The sequence below is a fragment of the Gadus chalcogrammus genome, chromosome 22 (genome assembly GCF_026213295.1).
Source record: "Gadus chalcogrammus isolate NIFS_2021 chromosome 22, NIFS_Gcha_1.0, whole genome shotgun sequence".
Lineage (NCBI taxonomy): Eukaryota > Metazoa > Chordata > Actinopteri > Gadiformes > Gadidae > Gadus > Gadus chalcogrammus.
In genome coordinates, this window is record NC_079433.1 from 12,806,742 (window position 1) to 12,827,807 (window position 21,066).

At 44.0% G+C, this 21,066-nt stretch overlaps 2 protein-coding genes across 3 annotated transcripts; both read right to left on the reverse strand.

Moving 5' to 3' along the window:
- Positions 1 to 4,765: 4,765 nt before the first annotated feature.
- nup42 (nucleoporin 42) lies at positions 4,766 to 9,674 on the reverse strand. Its single transcript, XM_056583487.1, has 7 exons — positions 9,622 to 9,674; positions 8,588 to 8,764; positions 8,353 to 8,441; positions 6,589 to 6,665; positions 5,999 to 6,085; positions 5,660 to 5,756; positions 4,766 to 5,481 (listed from the first exon to the last, which is right to left on the reverse strand). Exons 1-7 carry the CDS (start codon positions 9,672 to 9,674, stop codon positions 4,766 to 4,768), a joined length of 1,296 nt encoding a protein of 431 aa, XP_056439462.1.
- A 1,943-nt stretch (positions 9,675 to 11,617) lies between these two features.
- Positions 11,618 to 20,729, reverse strand: LOC130375473 (gasdermin-E-like). 2 transcript variants are annotated; one of them, XM_056582412.1, is made up of 10 exons: positions 20,500 to 20,729; positions 18,145 to 18,374; positions 17,570 to 17,762; positions 16,935 to 17,106; positions 16,360 to 16,468; positions 15,856 to 16,014; positions 15,451 to 15,572; positions 14,772 to 14,958; positions 14,504 to 14,574; positions 11,618 to 14,185 (listed from the first exon to the last, which is right to left on the reverse strand). In XM_056582412.1, exons 2-10 carry the CDS (start codon positions 18,365 to 18,367, stop codon positions 13,946 to 13,948), a joined length of 1,476 nt encoding a protein of 491 aa, XP_056438387.1. In that variant the 5' UTR covers positions 18,368 to 18,374; positions 20,500 to 20,729; the 3' UTR covers positions 11,618 to 13,945. The 2 variants fall into 2 exon arrangements, with proteins under 2 accessions (XP_056438387.1, XP_056438386.1); XM_056582411.1 differs by having other exon boundaries at positions 16,348 to 16,468.
- Between the last annotated feature and the right edge of the window lie 337 nt (positions 20,730 to 21,066).

Genomic DNA, 21,066 nt, shown 5'->3' on the forward strand with positions numbered 1-21,066 from the left:
TGGCCTTTGAGCATGGCCTTTTGCGGTGTGTGATCTTCAGAACTAGGTGTGCGTGTGTGTGTGTGTGTGTGTGTGTTTGTGTGTGTGTTTGTGTATGTCTGTGTATGTGCGTATGAACTCTTTGATGAAATATGATGCAGTGAACAGCAGTCTGGCCTTTTGAGCAGCCAACTCATCTGATTTTATCTGACACATCTCTCTCTCTTACTCAGTCTCAAACGTTTTGCTAACACACACACACATACACAGAAACAAAAGTGATGACACACACATGCATGCATGCACACACACACACACACACACACACACACACACACACACACACACACACACACACACACACACACGCACACAAAGGCCAATAACATACAACCACATGTCCTGGTGAATATTTTAGTACAGCAGGGACCTATGTTCCTGCTCAAGTGAGAACAGCACACACACACACACACACACACACACACACACACACACACACACACACACACACACACACACACACACACACACACACACACACACACACACACACACACACACACACACACACACACGTCTCATACAGACAAGCGCACACACACACACACACACACATCTAATGGACCCCCTGCGAGCCAGTCAGTCCCACCCAACCCAACCCTAGACTGCGTGATGCAATGCCTTGAATATTTCATCCCAACACACACGGGACATTGGGAGCTATTCCGTAGTAGGACACCATTCCCGGAGAAGGAACATCTGATGTTGGATTTCTTTGTTTATCGGCGTAGTAATTCTGATGTGTGAGTTCCCACGGTAGATGCGGCGGTGTGTGTCTGCTATCAGCTGCTAATGTCATAAACCCTGAATGGTTCGTTCATACAAAGGCGCGTTCCTCTTCCTTGTGTACCAAAAGAGGCCGACTGCAGCCGGTGACCAACTAATGGAGCGATAAATGCAGTGATAGCAGGGCCTTCGCGGGTACAACATGCACAGGCATCACCACAGTTTGAACTCAGCTCAGTGTGAGCCTGTGTGTGCCTGTGTCATTTGCCATCTGATACAATCTCACACCTCAGCGTGCACTTGGCTTGACCTTATTCTTGGCAACCGATCTGGTTCTAACCACATCCCATACCATGTCTCTCCCTCTCTCTCTTTTTCTAACATATAAACACACACACACACACACACACACACACACACACACACACACACACACACACACACACACACACACACACACACGCTCATTCTCACTCTGACTTTCTATCTCGGTGTCTATACTCACAAACTGTCTGGCACACACACATTGACTCACAAATGCAAAAGGTCAGAGTCTTTACCGGTCAAACACAAAATGTAACAGATGAGCTGCCCTGAAGCGTCTTTTATCTTATCGCGGGCGTCACACAGCTCGCGCTCAGCCACAGCCACCAGGGAAGCAAGCAGCATGCCGTTGAAATCTGACCCACGTTGGCATCTTTCCCTTTATTCCTCCCGATCAGTCAGTCGAACCACACATATTTTTGCTTTGTTTTTTTTGTCTAGCCGAATCCTTTCGCGAAAAGAAAATGAATATTGGCAATCCTATATTGGCAATGCGCTTGAATAACTTAACTGAACAGAAGTAGGCCAAGGGGCTACTGTGATGGTTGTGTGCTGTGTCAACAGTGTTCGAGGAATATGGACGGTAGTTACATCGCCTTACTGTGAAGCACCAAACTATGCATAGCACTTCAGATCCCCATAGAAAAAGAAAGGGAATAGGCAATATCAAGTGAGTTTATGATAAACCTCATTATTAATCATTTCTAATATCTCTCATCCATCATCTCCCAAACCGTCATCTTAACACTTAATTCCTTTTAATCCTTAAATATTAAAAAGTCCTAAAATACAACATGGATTGTTATTCGTCATAAGGTTAGTTTACTCAGATGTTGTTTAGATGCAATTTAGTTCAGTAAATATTTTTGCTGGCAAAATGCTTGCAATGTAACATTTGCCATGACCCACAGGACAACAAATGCTATTTCCCAGGCAGACTACTTGAAAGCCTGGAAAAGGATGCTACCTTTTTACAATTTAGGATATATTCAGTAAGAAATTACTGCGCGTAATTTGATTCCAAATACAGCATCCAAGTACAACATTTGTATGATTTTCTAATAGCAGCAATATTACAGTCAAAAATCCATTAAACGAAACAGTAATTAATCCTCACCGAACCATTATTTTGATAGCGTGCGTAATTTAGGTTTTAAACGCGTTTCCTCCGATTACAAAAAGGTAGGAAAGCGTAAACACTTACCAATTAATGCAGGGAGCGGAGACGACAGAGGACGGGACGGGAGTTGTCAAATAACTGTTTCTGCCTGATATGTCTGCATCATTGTCATCGTTTAGCTTTTATTCTTGCTGTGCCGGAGTGAAGACGGTGATTTTGCGTTGCACTGCTGCTGATCACACTGCATCCAAGGCGCGGTGGAAGACGGTTTACTGTTGAGAGGGAGAGAAAGAGAGAGGGGGGAGCAGGGGGGATAATAGCGGGATGAGAGTTGTCTGCCTGAAGAACAGCAACGGGAAACAGCGAACACGTGTGGCGCTGGAAGGAATCGACAGGTATAAATAAAGATTGCTTCTCATCGGGTGGGGGTTATCATATTATCATCAAATAATCCAACGGCTAATTCTTAGCTTGGTTGTTGGTTGTTGGTATGAGAACGCGGGTGGCTGATAGATCAACTTCTCATTGGGTCGCTGAAATAAAAAGATGGCAGACTTCGACTTGTTCGCCTTCGTTTAGGCTACATAAGGAATAGTTTAACCAAACTGTATATATGCAGGTGAGCTTAGAAGGCCCAGTGCCTAGGCCTACCTCCTTCAATTATGCCCACATCTAATTCATTAACTATTCGATTGCGAACGCCAGTAGATGGAAATGTGTTAAAGAACAGAACTCCATTCAGTGGTATTTATGAGGCGAGAGACCATGAATGCCTCCCTCGCCAAGAAAAAAACAACTCGCAAGCAACCTCGAAAGTGAAAAATGTGCCGTTCGTTTAACCACCCAGCGAACCGCTCAAAAGAGCATAAATCAGACGCATGAGATCAATGAAGCGGGTCCCAGAGGCGTCTTGTAGCGCAACACATTCACTTCTACTGCTTGTTGCTTTTAAGGTTTCAATAATGGGCCCCCGCATTGCTCTGCCGCAGTGGGGTGGACCGTGGACGACCTACTCCGTCTTAATCCAACATGAATGACTACGTCGTATGTCACCGGTGTCAAACGATCCTTCTGATAAAAGATGGCACGGATTAAGGGGTGAGCTGGTCAACCCTCACACCTCTGGCCCACTGCTTGACACTCTAAGTGGTTTAAATATTTCATGTATATCCCCTGTCGTACAAAAGTGCGTGTTTTCTAACAGCGAGTGTGTGTGCTTTTAATATTAAACAAAATATTATAATACATGTAAAATAGAATAGTTGTTCAGCAGCAGTATTTGACTATTTCCTGAAAGTAGAAAAGTAAAAAAATATTTGGAGGCTATGTATTATGTATTGCCTCCTCTTAAATGTAAATACCAAAAATGAAAAATAAATCACTGGAGGATATTGAGGATGTTGATGAATTACAGATGAAGAAATAATATAAATAGAAAAAAATGGGTTTTCTAGTGACATCTGTTTAACATTGAATGATGCTGAACTGCTGCCTTTCCACGATATATCCAAGATAAAACATTATTCTTCCTAATATTCAATATGATGAATTTCTCCCTATTGATGATGTTGCTTAACATTCAAAACTATGCTGGTCATACTTGTGTTTCCTTAACAGAGACAGGCAGTGCCTCAAAATAATAGTGATTGCTTAATTCACTTATGGGCAAAGGGTCAGATTCGGTCTTCTCGGCCGATCACGTCGTCAAACTAATCTAATGTCCAGTATGGCCCGCATCAATTTCTATTAACGTGCTGAATTATTGACGTTTCTGCTCATACATTTGCACTGGCATTAAGGGTAACTACATTAATTAGCTGTGAACTTGATGTTGCTATCACATTTGACCACGGATGTAACCGTTAATTCTCTTTGTGTAACACAAAGAATATAGTTAAAGTATGTCGTGGCTACATTCTATCTAATGCTAATTATGTAAGATCACTGTTGTCCCGAAAACCCTGTCAGCTAAATCCTATATTGTCAAGTCAGCAGAGGCTTCCCTTGAAGCAGAATAGCATAACAGTGTTTGGCTCTTAAATGAGGGCCGTATTCGTATATCATGTAATACGTTTGTATTGAATATGCTAATAGAATACTGGAACCCGGTGTAATTGGAAGTTGTTTAACCTCTCCTGGATCAATATTATTGGACTGGACTAGAATGAAACAGTGAGAGCTTTGGAGGAGTGCCAAATCCCAACCATTCGTCCATTGCACACAAAGTAAGGTTGTGAAACACAAAGTTTTATAAGGATACGGTTTCACAATGCTCAGCAAATTAAATATAAGCAGTGACACATTTCTGACATATAGTTCCTGCTGTCAGTGTATTTAAGAGAAAGCAAAGCTTAACTGTAAAGTAGGTAAGATAAAGCATGTTTTCAATATTGCTGTGCGTACATTTATTATAAAAAAACATCATGCCATCATCAAACCTCATTTCAATTAGTCGCAAATCTACGGGGTAGATGTCTTTGCATAGCAAATTTGATTAGTAATAACAAAATGATGTTATATTTCCCAAAAGTCCAAAAGGATAAGATTATATTCCTGCTAAAAGCCCACCAACATGTCCATCGGCGGGGGCTTCAGGGGTATCTGTCCTAGTGTGAACCTCTTGGCTCCAAACTGACCCAGTTCCTCTGGGGTCAACTCACTCTGGGGGGTGAAGAGGCTGTCCCCGGGCCCCCCGGCGGAGCTCCTGGTCCCCCCTGCTGCTGCTGCTGCCGCTGGTTGACCCGTGGGTCGGGCCGCCCCGAACCCCCCGCCCCCCTGTCCGAACACGCTCCCGCTGCCCGCAGCCGGGGCCGCCGTACCGAACCCGGGGGCCGCCGCCCCGAACCCGGGGGCCGCCGCACCGAACCCGGGGGCCGCCGCCCCGAACCCGGGGGCCGCCGTACCGAACCCGGGGGCCGCCGTACCGAACCCGGGGGCCGCCGTACCGAACCCGGGGGCCGCCGTACCGAACCCGGGGGCCGCCGCCGCCGTCGTGGCGGAAGAGAAGCTGAAAGTGGAGGCGGAGGCGGAGCCAAACCCTGCGGGGGCCGGAGCCTTGTTGGGGTCTGGAGCGGCGAAAGAGAAGCCGGACGCTGCCGGCGCCGCCGCCGCCGCCGCCGGTTCCGAGCCGAACCCGAAGCTGGGTTGCGCGGGGGTCGCAGCGGCCGCGCCGAAACCTGCGGGGGCCGCTGGAGCCGAGGAGCCGAAGCCGCCGGCGGCCGGGGCGGCGAAGCTGAAGGTGTTGGCCTGGGCCGGTGCGGCGGACCCCAAGCCTTCGCGGCAGAGGAGGACACGGCCACCAGATTGACGGGAAAGGAGAATTGTTTCAACCCACAATTGCTGCGCATTTTGTTCATCATGATATCATTTTTTATCAATTCATTACTCGTTTTGTTTTTTAGCATCACGCTAGAATGTGATAATGAAGGACAACTCCAAAAGAGGTCTCACCAGTGCCCACGCTGGGCGTGGACGACCCGAAGGCAGACGTGGCCGAGCCACAGCCGGCCGGGGGGGCCTGGGGCGTGGGGTTGTTCAGCTCAGCCAGCTGTAGGAGGAGCACACCATACTATCCATCAGCAATGGTTTGATTGACTTCATAAATGTAGTCTGAAGGCCAAAAGTGAAAAAAGCAGTGGAAAACACATTCAAGACTTTGGAGGCGTCGATACCAAACCAATGAAAGACCCAGCTTCCAGAAACTACAAGACTGTTATTCGTGATGGACTGCCCATATCCTTGGGAGACACAGAAGCATGTCTCAGGCTTGACAAGTTCTGTGAGTCTCACCAAAGCCACGCGAGTGGTTGCATTCATGGCTCTTAGCTCCTGGACCCTGCTCCGCCATTGGTTGACTGCTTGATTGATGCCATTAGTCTGGGAAGAAAGAAAAATGTCATGAGACGTTGTTAGATAACTGCTGTCACAATTTAGCTTTAGCCAATCTTAATTCTACCAGAAGACATACATTAAGTAAAAAATAAGCCAAACGTAGATTATTTGATCAGATAATACATCCCATTTTATTCCACTGTTATTTTGTTGACGTGATGGACAAAATTATTTGATCAAGGTCTGCATTAGGCCTCAGAAAATTATGTTCCATGATACCCATTGCAATCTCAGGTAATATCAGTCTATCCCTTTCGTTCTATTCCTGAAGAAAATGTAATTGGTTGAGTCCATTTTCCATCCTGGCTCCGTAGCCAAGCGGGTGACCAATTACTGCACACTCACGAGGCCATGGCCGTGACCAATTACCTACTACCCACTCTGCGAGGAACGAAGCACTGCCGTTTCAGTTGAGGTAGTACAAGATACACACAAACTTGTAGAAAAACAATAGAGCAAGAACCGAAAAACAAGCAACGGAAGCTCACATAATTCTGTAAATCACCCGAGTCTCTGCTGTTGCAGTACTCTAGCCTGAGCTCTTCCTGAGAGAGATCTGCAAAACCTGTTGAAGACAGGAATGAGGGAGAATTGGTCACAAATGCCAGATAATGTGTTCAGGGCTCTTCCATGGCAGGATAGAAAGTCAGTTTAATCAGTAGTATATGTCTATGTTAAATCAACTTTACCTGTATTATTTACAATCTATGTTAAATCTGTTTAATCTTTATTATTTACAGTCTATGTTAAATCTGTATTATATAGAGTCTTTGTTAAATTAGGTTAGCCTGTATCAAATACAGTCTATTTTAACTTAACGATAATATAGAGCGTGAATATCTGTTTGTATCCAATATCTATCTTCTAATATGACGATTTAAGACCGCGACCGATAAATGTCTTAGCAATCTGCCACGATCTGCCCTTACAGATAGATCGGGGGCACCGTACCACAGGGCACATTCTATCAGTAGCAGTTCCACGGCTCATACACGGTTATTTTCTCAGCCAAATGATAGAATCACACTTTCTTCCATGAGGTTTATTACCTTCAATAAGCGCTTTAGTATACACCACGATGTGTGTGTGTGGATGTGAAGCGCTGTCTGAACAGCAGTTCAATTTGACTTTCGCATCCGAGAGAGGGTAATGCTTATCAGACTCTTAGGGTATAACGCCATAGTGTGTATGGATATCTGAAGTATCTTCTGAGCAGCACTTGATTTGGATGTTTGTCTGCAAGGGAGGGTTGACCTTCCCAAACACCTGGCGTTATGCTATAACGCCAGGTGTTATGCTATAACGCCAGGTGTGAAGAAAGATGTATTTTTTTCGTTGGTCTTTCTTCTCAGCTAAAGCTTTAAAGGAGACATTTATACCACCAGGTGTGAGTGTGATTAGCCTTACAAGCCGTTTCGAAAATCTGCCCCATAGCCTAGGACATCACTAGTTGGCGTGTCCACCTAGATCTGTGCTGGAGAGATCAGTCTACCAGCTTACCAGCCTACCCAATGGACTGAAGTAAACGTTGCTCATCTATCCAAAATCTACGTAAAAAACACATGAAAAATAATCTTGATAGGTGTATTTTAGCCATATCAACAACCCCTACTCTAAAGGCAAAATGAGATATTATACAATTAAGAAAAAAAAAAAGCAATTTGACAAAACACAGGCAAATTAAGAAAACATACATTTGACAACACATGCCCAGCATTTAGAGAACGTGCTGTAAATTCACAAGGCATAACAGAAACGCACCGCATTACCCCAAAGGATAACGAAGTGTTTCCAGAGTAAACTAAAAAGGGATGTTGATTGTTTGTTTAAAAACAATGTTATTGAAGTCGGCTATCGACAGTGCTGTTGGATATTTGCTAAAATGCAAGAGGTTTTGGTCAATTTAAAAAAATAATAATAATCAGATCGCAAGACTTTGATATTATTGCAGTGTTGAAAAATGTTTCACTTGTCACTTTAAAGTCTCCTCTGGAATCCCTTCTGTTATTGTTCTGTGTAATCGTTTCTGCATTCTGCTGTGTTTTCTGAATTTGCTGCACTTCTTCTACATGCATGTGTTTGCTTATGGAATTTTCAACTTCTACCCATTTTTCCCCATCATTTGCATCATTTTAATTGCTCCAGTTCCCCAGACCCAACATGATTGGAAATATGATCCAGGTTGAAAAATCCCAAAGCTCTCCTTCAGGTTGCAGTGCAATGATCTCTGAGGGCCAATCTATGATACAGACCTGAAATGGTTGCGATGGTCGGGGCATAACATGAAAACATCCATTGTCCTGATGTCTCCCAGATCTCCACATCATTCTTGACGGTCTCCCTGAGACACAAATACACTTATCAGTTCAAATATTAACAAGCACGTTTGCTGACTTTGTGTATGAATTGACAGAACTGACTGTAATAAGTGTTATTACACAAATAAATCATTTTCCTGCAGAGTATAACAGAATATGTCAAACTCACAGATGTTTTTCCTGTTCATCGCTTCCTCCCCCTCCTTTATCAAAAGTCTGCTGCGTGTTGAGGGCAGAATAGCGATTCTGTGAGGAAAAACTGAATTCGGAGCTCTTGTTGTTTTCCCTTCTGCCCCCGCCTCCTCCACCTCTGCCCCAGTCAGCCCCACCCCCTCCTCCACCTCCTCTTCGGCCCCAGTCAGCCCCACCGGCTCCTCCACCTCCTTTGCCCCAGTCAGCCCCACCGGCTCCTCCACCTCCTTTGCCCCAGTCAGCCCCACCCCCTCCACCACCTCCTCCTCCTCCTCCACCCCAGTCAGTCCCACCACCTCCTCCCCTGCCCCAGTCATTGCCACCCTGAGAGGAGAAAGATGAAGGCTGGATATAGTTTCCTGCCGACTGATTCTGCGATGGATTCACCCAAACTCTGTTACCAAAGCCTGTTGGAAAAAGGGAATACGAAAGGCAATTGGTAAAAGAACAACCAAAATGATATGGTTGTAATGCAGTGGGAAAATGAATTGAAATGAAAAGCTACTAAACATCAGCGATTCAGTTGGACTATCTTTCAAGTCCGACGCACTTTTTGTTTTACATTACACTGGAAATAATATTGAAGTCGAAGATGATCGTAAAAGAAACGTATGAATGCTTACCGCCACCACCCCTGGGTTGTTGCGGAGTTGAACGGTTGTTAAATCCACCACCTCCTCCTCGACCACCACCACCACCACCTCCTCCTCCTCCACCTCCTTGGGGGTGCTCATTCCAACATTTGTCACCGTACCGACAACGTCCTTGAATAAAAAAACTGCACACTGGCATGTTTGAGTTCAAGGCTTTGTTTTTAGTTAATACTTTGAGTGTAAATCCACTACTTCGCAAAGTATTCTTGATTAATTACCATTGTTTTGATGGAACTAGCTACACGACTTGGCGCACTACCACATGAATCCAAACAAGAGTCGCCACTTTTACACGTCATTGAAACCTCAGCCACTGAATGCTCACAAAACAATCACGTGGTTTGGTTTGGTCTTCTACGTCCACGCCCTCTTTCCCGAGCTCTCGCTGCTTGCATTCTTTAATATGTCCATGTTGCGTTCTAGTAAGCGTGAGCTGATGCTACCAACTTTTTTCATACATGAGAAAATTAAGTATTGTAAGCTTAAGGGTGTGCCCACACACGTGCAGCGAAGTGTGTGTGTGTGTGTGTGTGTGTGTGTGTGTGTGTGTGTGTGTGTGTGTGTGTGTGTGTGTGTGTGTGTGTGTGTGTGTGTGTGTGTGTGTGTGTGTGTGTGCGCGTGCGTGTGCGTGTGCTTGCGTGCTTGCGTGCTTGCGTGTGTGTAGTGGTGGCTGGTGGGGATATATCAATTTGACGATGTGTTACTTTTTCTGGGGAATGTCGTATCCGTGTTTAATTGAAGTTTTTACAAACACACTTGATTTATAAAACCCTGCGTACGCACACCTCTAAGCAATCTTTGCTTTATAAATCACAGAATGCAAGTGTGCGCAGCTGTATCAGCTTCACGTTCCGCCCTGTACACGCCCCGTTTTAACCATAAATGGTCAATGCAAACTACCTCATGAATGCGATTGGGATCACTAACAACAAAAAGCAGAGTGAGTGGCAACATGTTGCTGCAGCAGTGTACTCTGTCAGTGGCACGGAGCGCACAGTCCCAGAATTAAAAAAGAAGTGGTCTGACATAAAGGTACATATTTTTATGTACCAATAAATCGTTATGGTCCCTGAAGACCCTCTCCCTCCGAATCCTGCCATTTGCATGGTCCTCAAGCAGTGCCTGCAGTGCCATGGTGCAGCATTACGCACGGGGCGCTCACCGCTTATAGGGTTACGGTAATAAGACTGATCGAGAACACCTTGGTTAATCAGTTTGTAAAATTACCCGCGTAAAATGTTCTTGAACGTATCCCTTTTCAATGCCTGATATGTCCTGAAAAGCATCAAGAGGAACGGACAATAATATAACGATTGTGATGAGGAGTTTGTTGTTAGGTTTTCCACACTTGGGATTTAATTGACACATGATTATGTGTTTACAGTGTCACGTAAAAATATTATGTTATTGACACATATGCACATATGGACAGATGCTTTATTCCATGCAGTCGCGCCGTCAGTGGACAGTATAGTGACGGGATTAAATAATGGAGAATTTTGATTTTGAATTTTGATTTCGATTCTAAGGAGATGTTTCTGGAGTTATAACTGAGAAATAACGCAGTTGACTTAAATTATTCTGATTACTTTAACGCATGATACGGGTTGAAATTAAACTTATGAAGGGGGATGATAAAACATAATCGTTCTTCTCACTCTACATTTCTTCAGTCTGACTTCAGTTCACCACCACACCGTCTGTGTCGCCAATTCTCCTTTCCCTCCAAACCATGCGTACGCATGGGTCAGAGTTTGCTTAGGGCTGCACACATTTCCCGTCAAGTTAGTTTTTTACAGATCACAACCTTGGCGTGGAAAGTCACGTACGCCACTTTCTGCCCCGTTTTGAGCGTACGCAACGATTATAAATGAGACCCCTGGGCTTAAGAGGGGGAAAGTAAAAACTAGAGAGATTAAGGACTGGAATGATGAGTCTGTTTCTAAATTACAAGGTTGTTTTGATTGCACAGATTGGAATGTCTTCAAGGACTCTGCTTCAGATATTGATGAGCTGACTGACACTGTATGCTGTTATATTTCTTTTTTCGAGGATTCAGTTATGCCTAAAAAACATGTAAAAGTGTATGCAAATAATAAGCCATGGGTCACTAGTTCCCTGAAACAAGTGCTTATGAAAAAACATAGTGCTTTTCACAATGGTGATGAGGATGAAAATAGAGAGGCAACTAAGGAGGTCAGGGCAGAAATCAAGAGGGATAAATTACAATATAAAAATAAGATAGAGGAGAGACTGGGAAGTAACAACTTGAAGGCAGCATGGGATGGTGTTAAAAGAATGACAGGTTTGCATTAAACACAAAACAAGACAGTCCATATCCCAATGTATAAGAGTGATAGCGATTTATCTGAAGCATTGAACACTTTTTGATATTCATGACTTTTCAGATGAACATGAGAAATTAACTGAGGAGCAAGCTCTGGTAAAGTCCACACCATTCTCAATTACACAAGAAGATGTCAGGTCAGTATTTAAGAGAAATAAAGTCAATAAAAGTCCGGGTCCAGATGGTATTACTGGGAGATTGTTAAAGTGGTGTTCAGAACAGCTCAGTGGGGTGTTCACTGATATTTTTGAGATGTCCTTGGAACAGAGAAGGGTCCCAAAGGCATGGAAGGAGTCCATTATTGTTCCAGTGGCAAAGACCAACACTACAAAGAGTTTAAATCACTTCAGACCAGTGGCACTAACCTCACTGGTCATGAAGTCATTTGAAAAGAGTGTGAAGTGTATTGTTGTTAAGGGTGGGTGAGGCCCTGGACCCAAGGCAATTTGCCTACAGGTCTTGAAGAGGGGTGGAGGATGCCCAGATTACACTACTAAATCTCCTGTACAGTCATCTAGATGGTCAGGGCACACACGCCAGGCTTTTGTTTTTAGATTTTTCTTCTGCTTTTAATACTATCCAGCCCCATGTTTTAGTCAGCAAACTACTATCAGAATTTAATCTTGAGAGTAATCTTGTGAGCTGGATTATGGATTTCTTAACTAACAGAACACAACAAGTAAAGGTAAATGGTTGTCTCTCGGAAAGGCGTGTCTCTTCCACTGGCTCTCCCCAGGGTTGTGTACTTTCCCCTCTACTGTATACCCTCTACACTAATGACTTTAGAAGTCAGCATATAAATAGACACATCCTGAAATTTGCTGATGACACAGTTATTGTTAGTTTACTGCATAAACATGAATCTCAGCATGGGCCAGTGGTTAATGAGTTTGTCGGTTGGTGTGACAAGTCTTTTCTTCAGCTTAACATCTCAAAGAAAAAAACATGGCCATTGATTTTAGAAGAAACCAATCTTGTTCTTCACCATCTACATATATAAATGGAAACTGCATAGAGATGGTTGGCCAGTATAAATATCTGGGAACAATGATAGACAATAAACTCAAATTTGACGTTAATACTGATACTATTTGTAAGAAGGGGCAACAACGATTGTACTTCCTTCGGAAGCTTAAGTCCTTTAATGTCGATAAGGTTTGTCTTTATTTTAGAAATTTTATAGAATCTGTTCTAATTTTTTCTTTTATGCCTGGTATGGGGGCATCAGCCTTAGCGACAAAAACAACCTCAGCCATATTGTGAAGGTGGATGGGAAGTTGATGGACTGTCCACAAGTATCCTTGCTGAACATTTATGAGAAGCAAGTTACTCAGAAAGCAATGGCTATATATTGGAGTGTAAAAATCCCCCCCTTCATTGTTCATTTGAGGCCCTTCCCTCAGGCCGGCGACTAAGAGTCCCTCTTTCTAAGTCCAATAGGACAAAGAACTATTTTATCCCTAGCGCAATTTGTTTGCTCAATTTGAACAATTCTTTGCACATACCTGTAAATGTATCTGATGACTAGATAAGTATGACAGTTTTTTAACATATATTAGCCCGTGTCTATCTCTTTGTCATGTGTCCTTGTTGTGTTTTTTATGACAATAAAGTTAAACTGAACAGAACTGAACTGATTGGAACTGAACTCGCCTTAAACGATTACTATCGGTGTAATCAATAGCCAGGACATGAAATGTAATAATCATAATAGGCCTACACAACGCGTTTGCTCAGTAGTGCAGCCAAGTGGCCAGCAGCGACACTTGACGACAGCGTTCTCATTGCGAGCGTATTAAGGTAAGGATCTACCTGAAGAAGTCTTACTGCATGCAGCACTCACCTAACAATAGTTGAGCGCTGCATGCAGCAGTCACCTAATAATGCATGGTTGTGATCATCATCTGGTGTGACTTCCTCCACCATTGTTAACGACAGGAACCAAACCAGAGGAACGTTTAGATTTTTTTTTATCATTTCAGGGAAAATTCTAAATGTGTGACTGCGGGACACAGTCAGGGCTAAATTGGTTATTTTAACAAATGTTTAATTTTGCACAATGCTGAACATTGAACATTTCTACCATTAAATGCATAAAAACAGTGCATAGCTTAATAATCTGTTATGTATTTTAACATGTAACAATTATATGACATGTATTTTAGAGGTTAAATAGCTTTATATATGTCACATGCTGTATGACATGTAATAGCTGAATATAACAAATAATACAAAATGTTTCGTACATCTTGCAATAAAGAAACTGCAATGAATTAAAAGTCTTAAATGTATCTAACTAACATGTGTATTAAATGTATCCCATTTAATACACATGTTAGTCATCCCCATTACAAAGAGATGATAGGCCTCTTATAGTGAGGCACAGGACCAATGGCAGGTCACCCTCCTCACTTCCTGTCTCTGCCCTCAGCCCGTCTTTCACCCTCTCCAGAGTCACGTTGGACGAGCGGAGCAACTGTTCCAACAACTTCCAGGTCTTTCCGTCCTCCTCCAATAGGATGGCCGGAACAGAGTTGTCAGGCAGAGGTTGACAGCTCCCTCTTAATTGACAAATCTATGGTAAGGACAAGAGCATCATGATAATTTATGTGAAAGGTCTTCTTAAACTCCATGCATGCAGGAAAGACAATTTGACAGACACAAACACACTCCCTCCTATACACACAAAAACACACACACACACACACACACACACACACACACACACACACACACACACACACACACACACACACACACACACACACACACACACACACACATGGATGCAAACACACATACACACACACACACTCTCACACACACAAGCAAAAACAAACAGACACAGATAGAAGCACACACATACGCGTACACATATGGAAGTTTAACTCACAAGTTCATCAATGGCCTGCAGAATCTCAGGAGAGCACAGGGTCAGCTGGAAGAGCGTTTCATCGGGCAACGCTAGGAATAAGACAATATCACACCACACCCAGTCAATACCATGGATAAATGGGGGAATAATGTTCAAATACTGGACAAATTCAGAAGAAGGCACAAATTATTGTGTTTGTGAGTTACTATAGTAACCTTATGATTATAAATTATCGTAACGTGGGAGGTTACTGGTGAAAGTGCTTTCGAACTTTCACACTCCTGACCTTCCATGGCGCTGACCAATAGGTGTACAGCAGTCAGCTGGGGAGGTGGGCTACATTCTGCAGCTGAGCCATTCTCTGATTGGATGGCTGGAACCAGGCAGAGGAGATCCAGCAAGGCACAGGAAGGGGCATTCATTCTTTGTGGTTGTAACTCCAGCACACCTGCTCTACAACACCAATCCGCCAACTGTGAGAACCGGAGATGTTGAATTGTCGTTGGTTACGAGAATAGGTACCGAAAGCCAAAATGAGAAAATGTTGGAAAACCAGATAACATTTGCTCTGAGCTTGAAAGGCAATACCCATCTGTGATCACACCGTTATTACCTTCCTGCATTTCACGTGAGCCTGAATGCCATGTAGGTAAACAATAGTACTACAGTTTGGGTTTTTGTGAGAAGATATTTGCATAATACTTGTATGGCAATTCAAACGTTGTCCACAATCTCAGAACCGACACAATGTGCATTGATTCCACAAGACGCATTCGGCGCATTCGGTCGCGTTCACGCTAAATGCCCTTCTGCAGAATCGGTACACGTAAGGTATTTTGAGAAATGAAGGTTGGTAAGAGATTTTTTTTTAGTAAAGCCAGAAGACAGCCCTATATCATTTCATCACAGAACGGTAGAGCCTTTAGAACTCTGGTTAAACAACCGCAGAGTAACAGATATCTGACCGCTTGCTCCTGCAGTGACAGCGTGTCCCTATCCTCCAGGCTCTTGAACAGCATCTCGAACAGGCACCTCCGCACTGGGAGCTCTGCCAGCAGACACAGAGACTCCTCCTGCTTCTGTAACTCTGTAGGGAACAACGATACAGACTCAGAGACCGACAGGGTCTAGTGTTTCAAGTTCAAAACAGCCGTCCAAAGAGTTTGTCTACACACTGAGAGAATGATATGTTTCCTATATTTTATTAAATTTAAACTTAACTTCGTTAATACTATAATCTATGCATAGATCTGCATAATACACTGTATAGCCATTGCTATTTTTCTTGCCCTTACTTGTTGTTCGGTCGTGATCAACTTTTGCCTCAATTACCTTCCAATGTGAAATAAATACATCAAAGTGATACACACCAGAGTTCAATGCACTTAGAGGGGCTCTTTTCGGAGGTTGGATCCTGCTTAAGTCGATGCCATTCCCCACACGCTGCTGGTCAACGGTGTCAAATGACGGAGAGGAGGTCCCTGAATCCGATTCAAATCCTCCAAACGTTTCGGGTTGCAGACATAGCTCTGAAAACACACACACACACACACACACACACACACACACACACACACACACACACACACACACACACACACACACACACACACACACACACACACACACACCAATACATTCATGTATAAATATAATATTTAATATAATAATAAATATATGACCTGTAATTCATTCATAATGAAATTAATAAAACACATCAGTGGTAAGAGTTCAGACATGTAAACGCGAACATTTGAACCAACTAACACAGACACACAAACACACACACACAAACACACCCACACACACACCCCCCCACACACACACACACACACACACACACATATAATGTATATACTTACTAAAGTTTCCACCTTTTTGAATCTCTAGCTCCAGGAGGCTGTAGGCGATGACTGTTTGAGCTGGAATCTCCAGGGAAATGTCCCTGTCAACGTTCACAGAAAAACTCTCCTGCACACTGATCTAGAAACACACAAACACACACAAACAAACACACACAAACTGCATGAGCTACAACTCATTGAACTACTAAAACAATGCTTTACACACCCAGACACACACACACACACAACCCCCCCTGTTGACCTACATCTTCAGACGCACAAACACACATACATACACACACACACACACACACACACACACACACACACACACATTTAACACAAAAATCTCCCAATTCACCTACCTACACGCATACACACACACACACACACACAGACACACACACACACACGCACACACACACACACACACACACACACACACACACACACACACACACACACACACACACACACACACACACACAAACACACACACTGACACACACACACACACACACACACACACACACACACACACACACACACACACACACACACACACACACACACACACACACACACACACACACACACACACACACCTCGGTTCCCAGCATGCCCATTAAGTTCAGCACCCCCATGCAGGAGCCCTGTTTCTTCTGGGTCTCTGTGATGCCACAGGGCGTGGTAGTGAGGACCCTCTCTTTCAGGACAGCAAGCACCTCGTTCCTCTTCTGAACCTGCTGTACCAGATAATGCCTCATGTCCAGCTTCCTGTAGGAGAGGGGATTCATTGGAATTTCAATGCAACTGTTGTTTACATTTGGTCCCACCCCTCTTGTGTGAGACCTCCCAATTACGATATTTGTATGCTGATAAGATATGAATTTGATCCAGTAAATCTTGGGAGAATTTATCTTTTCTGTTTTTTAATGTATGGAATAAGTGTTGGGGTTTGGGTTCTATCATTGGTCCGTCATTGTTTTCTTAATAAGCGTGGACTAGCATGCTGTTCAAACAAGGTGGGAAGGTTTGTTCCATAACAAACTAACTAAGAGCCTTGTCAATAGATTTGAGAGTCTGGAGCACAAAATTAGGAAGCAGAAGTGACTATTTAGTCGGATAGAAATGGGAGGCTGGTACAGCAAAAATGTTGCATTGCTTCTTTTTTGTTAAGCTTGCGCTCCTTTTCCCTAGGCTTAGTTCATTCACTAAACACCTCATCTACGTGACTTACCTGTCACGGCAGTCTTCTAGAAGCCTCTTCACGGTCACCTTCTGGTTCTGAAGATTTCCAAACGATAACTTCCGCTTGGAGGATCCTTCTCCCTCCACGTCTACCTGGACCATGTCTGCCTTGGCTTTCCAATTGCCACTCTTGTCATCTCTAGAAGTTTCATTGTAGCTGATGAAGGGTGACTCAGTCACATCTGAGAAGAGAGAAGATGGGATATTGAGTGGTTATGTGTATTTGTGTGTGTAGGTGTGTGTGTGTGTGCGTGTGTGTGTGTGTGTGTGTGTGTGTGTGTGTGTGTGTGTGTGTGTGTGTGTGTGTGTGTGTGTGTGTGTGTGTGTGTGTGTCTGTGTGTATGTGTAAATGTGCATGTGTGTGTAACTGTGTATGTTTGTGTGTAACTGTGTATGTGTGTGTGTAACTGTGCATGTGTGTGTTTGTGAGTAACTGTGTATGTGTGTGTGTAACTGTGTATGTTTGTGTGTAACTGTGTATGTGTCTAACTGTGTATGTGTATGTTTGTGTGTAACTGTGTATGTGTGTGTGTAACTGTGTATGTGTGTGCGTGTACAGTTTACCAGGATCAAAAGCTGCATCGCCCTGCAACAAGTCCCTGAGGATGAAGTCAGAGGGCTGGTATTTGGGCCTCTGCCAGGGCCAGTAGCGGTTGCGCTTCACGACCACCGCCAAGGGAACCAGCTTGTGTGAGTCGTGGGGGCGGGAGACATGGATCAGACTCCCGTCCCGGTCGCCCTGCATCTGCCGCACGAAGCTGCTGGTGGCCTTGGAGAACACGCTCATGGCAGGACTGCAGACCGACAGAGACAGGCGAGATGTCTTGGAGTGTTATTTCATAAGGGACATTGAAAAACGACAGCTTCTATTGTATTGGGGAGCTAGTTTAGATTCAGAGGGTGTGGAGGGTCATTTTCATCCTGCGCTTGGGCCTTCATTTGCAGGAATGTCCTCTGGTGGTTGATAGTGGAGCTTCACAGGGAGTTACAGTCAACAGTACCGTACTCCCACTCCCTCAAGGTTTCTCAGCTCGATGATAAGAGCTGAGGGGATCCGATGAGAGCGGGACGACCTGATACCACTAAAGTTCGGAGTTACTCTGTCCCTTCCCTTTACTTTATGCAGTAGTTCAGTACTGTAGTAACTCGGCAAGTGAAGATTGCAGAACTGTGGCTGCACATCCCAACTATATTTTTTTCCGTTTGCCGTATTGTGTACGTGCACATAATTTCACACTGCCTCCTTCCCCTTTTTATCTTTTGCGGTGTGTTTTCAGCTTTTATCTAGTCGAGCACGAAGTAAAGGTGAGTAGTCAGTCCCATTTATAACTTCCCCTGTTTATAGCCGTGGCTCACTGGTCGCTGCTTGTGTCTCATATTTGTATTATTGAGCCTATTTGTTAGAGTTCCTGTTGTTATAATAATAATAACTGTATTGTTAAAATTGTTGCACGTCTCTGCTCCCGATTGCCTTACCTGCGATTTCCAACATAGTTCTTGGCAACGCTTTTATAATGAAATGTTTATTAAATTGATATTTCCTTAATGTAATATGGCATTGTAACTCCTTGCCAAGCCTGGTTGCATAAACTTAGCGAAGTCCCCCTGCAAGCAATTTAGAGGGGGAAACCCAACGATTACTGGAAACGTTGTTTTGGTTATGAGTGGGCCTAGTTGGGGCTTGACAAAACATGAACATCATAACTTTGTGCACATGAGCGCAATATCCCATCCGTCCGTCGGATGGGATATTGTCTGACGTATAGGGGACTAGTCTTTGTAGACGCATACTGCAGCCAATCAAATCGCCTCCCTCTACAAAGCCGATATGTGGATATTTATACAAAAGAGGACACAAACAACAGTTGACTGAAAACAATCCTATTATTCCACATTTCTTTAAAACTATTTTTCCTGGTTCTTCCTGCTTGTTATTGCAAAATGGATCCAGGACACGCGTGGAGCGTATTTGCATAACTGCGATCTAAATTGGCCGACGGATCCGGCGCTGACGGAAAGGTTAAACATTTCTCAACTGTTTGACGCAGGCCACGGAGCCGAATGGACGGAAGGACCCAAAATGCATTTCGCGAGCGCCCCATGCAAAGTATATGAGATCCGTCGATGGACGGAGGTAGTGCGAACAAGGCTTTACTCGAGTACAGGGGTATTTTGCATAGGAAAAAAAATATCGTTCACCCATGGGTGACCCTAATTTCGTAATGCAAAGGGGAAGATCTGCATATTAACCATCGCCTGTCTCAAATACTCGTTTGAACATTTCCCATAACAGCTTTTTTGACAACGCGTTGCTGCAATGCCCCGCAACCTCTTGGCTGCTTGTGGGAGTTTACCACTTTTTCAATGGAATTTATTAAAACCAGGAAATTAAATCCACCACTCGTCCGTATGGTCCGCCAGTGCTTACTGAATGTCGATTGTCTAGTCGCATAGCCGAACCCGTGCTGCAAGATGCGCTCATGTGCACAAAGTTATGATGTTCATCATGTTTGTCCCGCCCCTTACAACGCTCCGCGATCCACCCGCACGCCAGGCTTCCCGGAATCCCGCGCGAGCGCGCGACCAGCACGACTCCAATACAAAGTGAATGGGAGGCAAGCGCCACGCTCGAGGCTGCGCGTTTGGTGGAGCCGGGCCGTGGTTTTCCGCCTGAAGGTGCGCGGACCTCGGTCGCACGCGAAGTGATCGGTCAGAACTAAAGCCCATACAAACACATGATTTCGATTATCTCGGTATAGTGGGCGAGGACTATGAAAACCAGAATGGAAAAAGAAACAGCTTGAGTCCTCAGAAGTTCTGTATTAGTACGGCATAGGCTAGGCCTACTGCTGGAACCGGGATTGTGAACAATTCTAGAGGTGCAATAATAATAATAATAAACAAATAAACAAAGCTTACCTTTTATTTAGGCCTTATAAGTAGATTCAAGTAAAGCGTTTAATAACACTTTTATTACACCAATCCGGGAAAGGAATGTCTCCGATGATTTCAAGCGTCAAGTTCACTTCGTCAAGTTAATATATCCACGTGAAGTAAATTAAAACCTGAGAAAAGTAAGACACGGTGTTGTAGCCTTCAAAGTTCCCTATGTTATCGATCTCCTCAGACTGCCGCCAATGGGGAGAGATAAGATGGAAATGGGCTTGATGCTCTTTGTTGGTCACAGATAGGGGCTATGGCGACCACGCCCCCTCCTTAGTCCGTCCGAGCCATCCTAATTCAACGCATAGTATACGACGAAATTGGAAGTTCCCCTTTTTCAGTTTGCCCTACCAGACCGACATTTGAGTGAACTCAAATGTTCCCACGACCACATATCGCATTAAATGACAGTTGTAAAAAGTGTGAAGTGTGAAAGAGTGGGAAAGTGGTGATGGGGTTTTTTCAAAAGAAAAGGTAAAGCCCTGCAACGTATGCCATTGCACATGGGTTGCATGGCCCTTTAGATTAACTGCAACTTTGAAC

Coding starts and splice junctions, on each gene's coding strand:
- nup42 (XM_056583487.1), bottom strand. CDS start 9,674: ATGGACATATTAAAGAATGCAAGCAGCGAGAGCTCGGGAAAGAGGGCG. Junction 5,757..5,998: donor CAACCACTCGCGTGGCTTTG/GTGAGACTCACA, acceptor CTCCTCCTACAG/CTGGCTGAGCTGAACAACCC. Junction 5,482..5,659: donor CACGCCCAGCGTGGGCACTG/GTGAGACCTCTT, acceptor TCTGCCGCGAAG/GCTTGGGGTCCGCCGCACCG.
- LOC130375473 (XM_056582411.1), bottom strand. CDS start 18,367: ATGAGCGTGTTCTCCAAGGCCACCAGCAGCTTCGTGCGGCAGATGCAG. Junction 15,573..15,855: donor TCTAAGTGCATTGAACTCTG/GTGTGTATCACT, acceptor TGTTCCCTACAG/AGTTACAGAAGCAGGAGGAG. Junction 14,186..14,503: donor TGCAGGCCATTGATGAACTT/GTGAGTTAAACT, acceptor TCCTTACCATAG/ATTTGTCAATTAAGAGGGAG.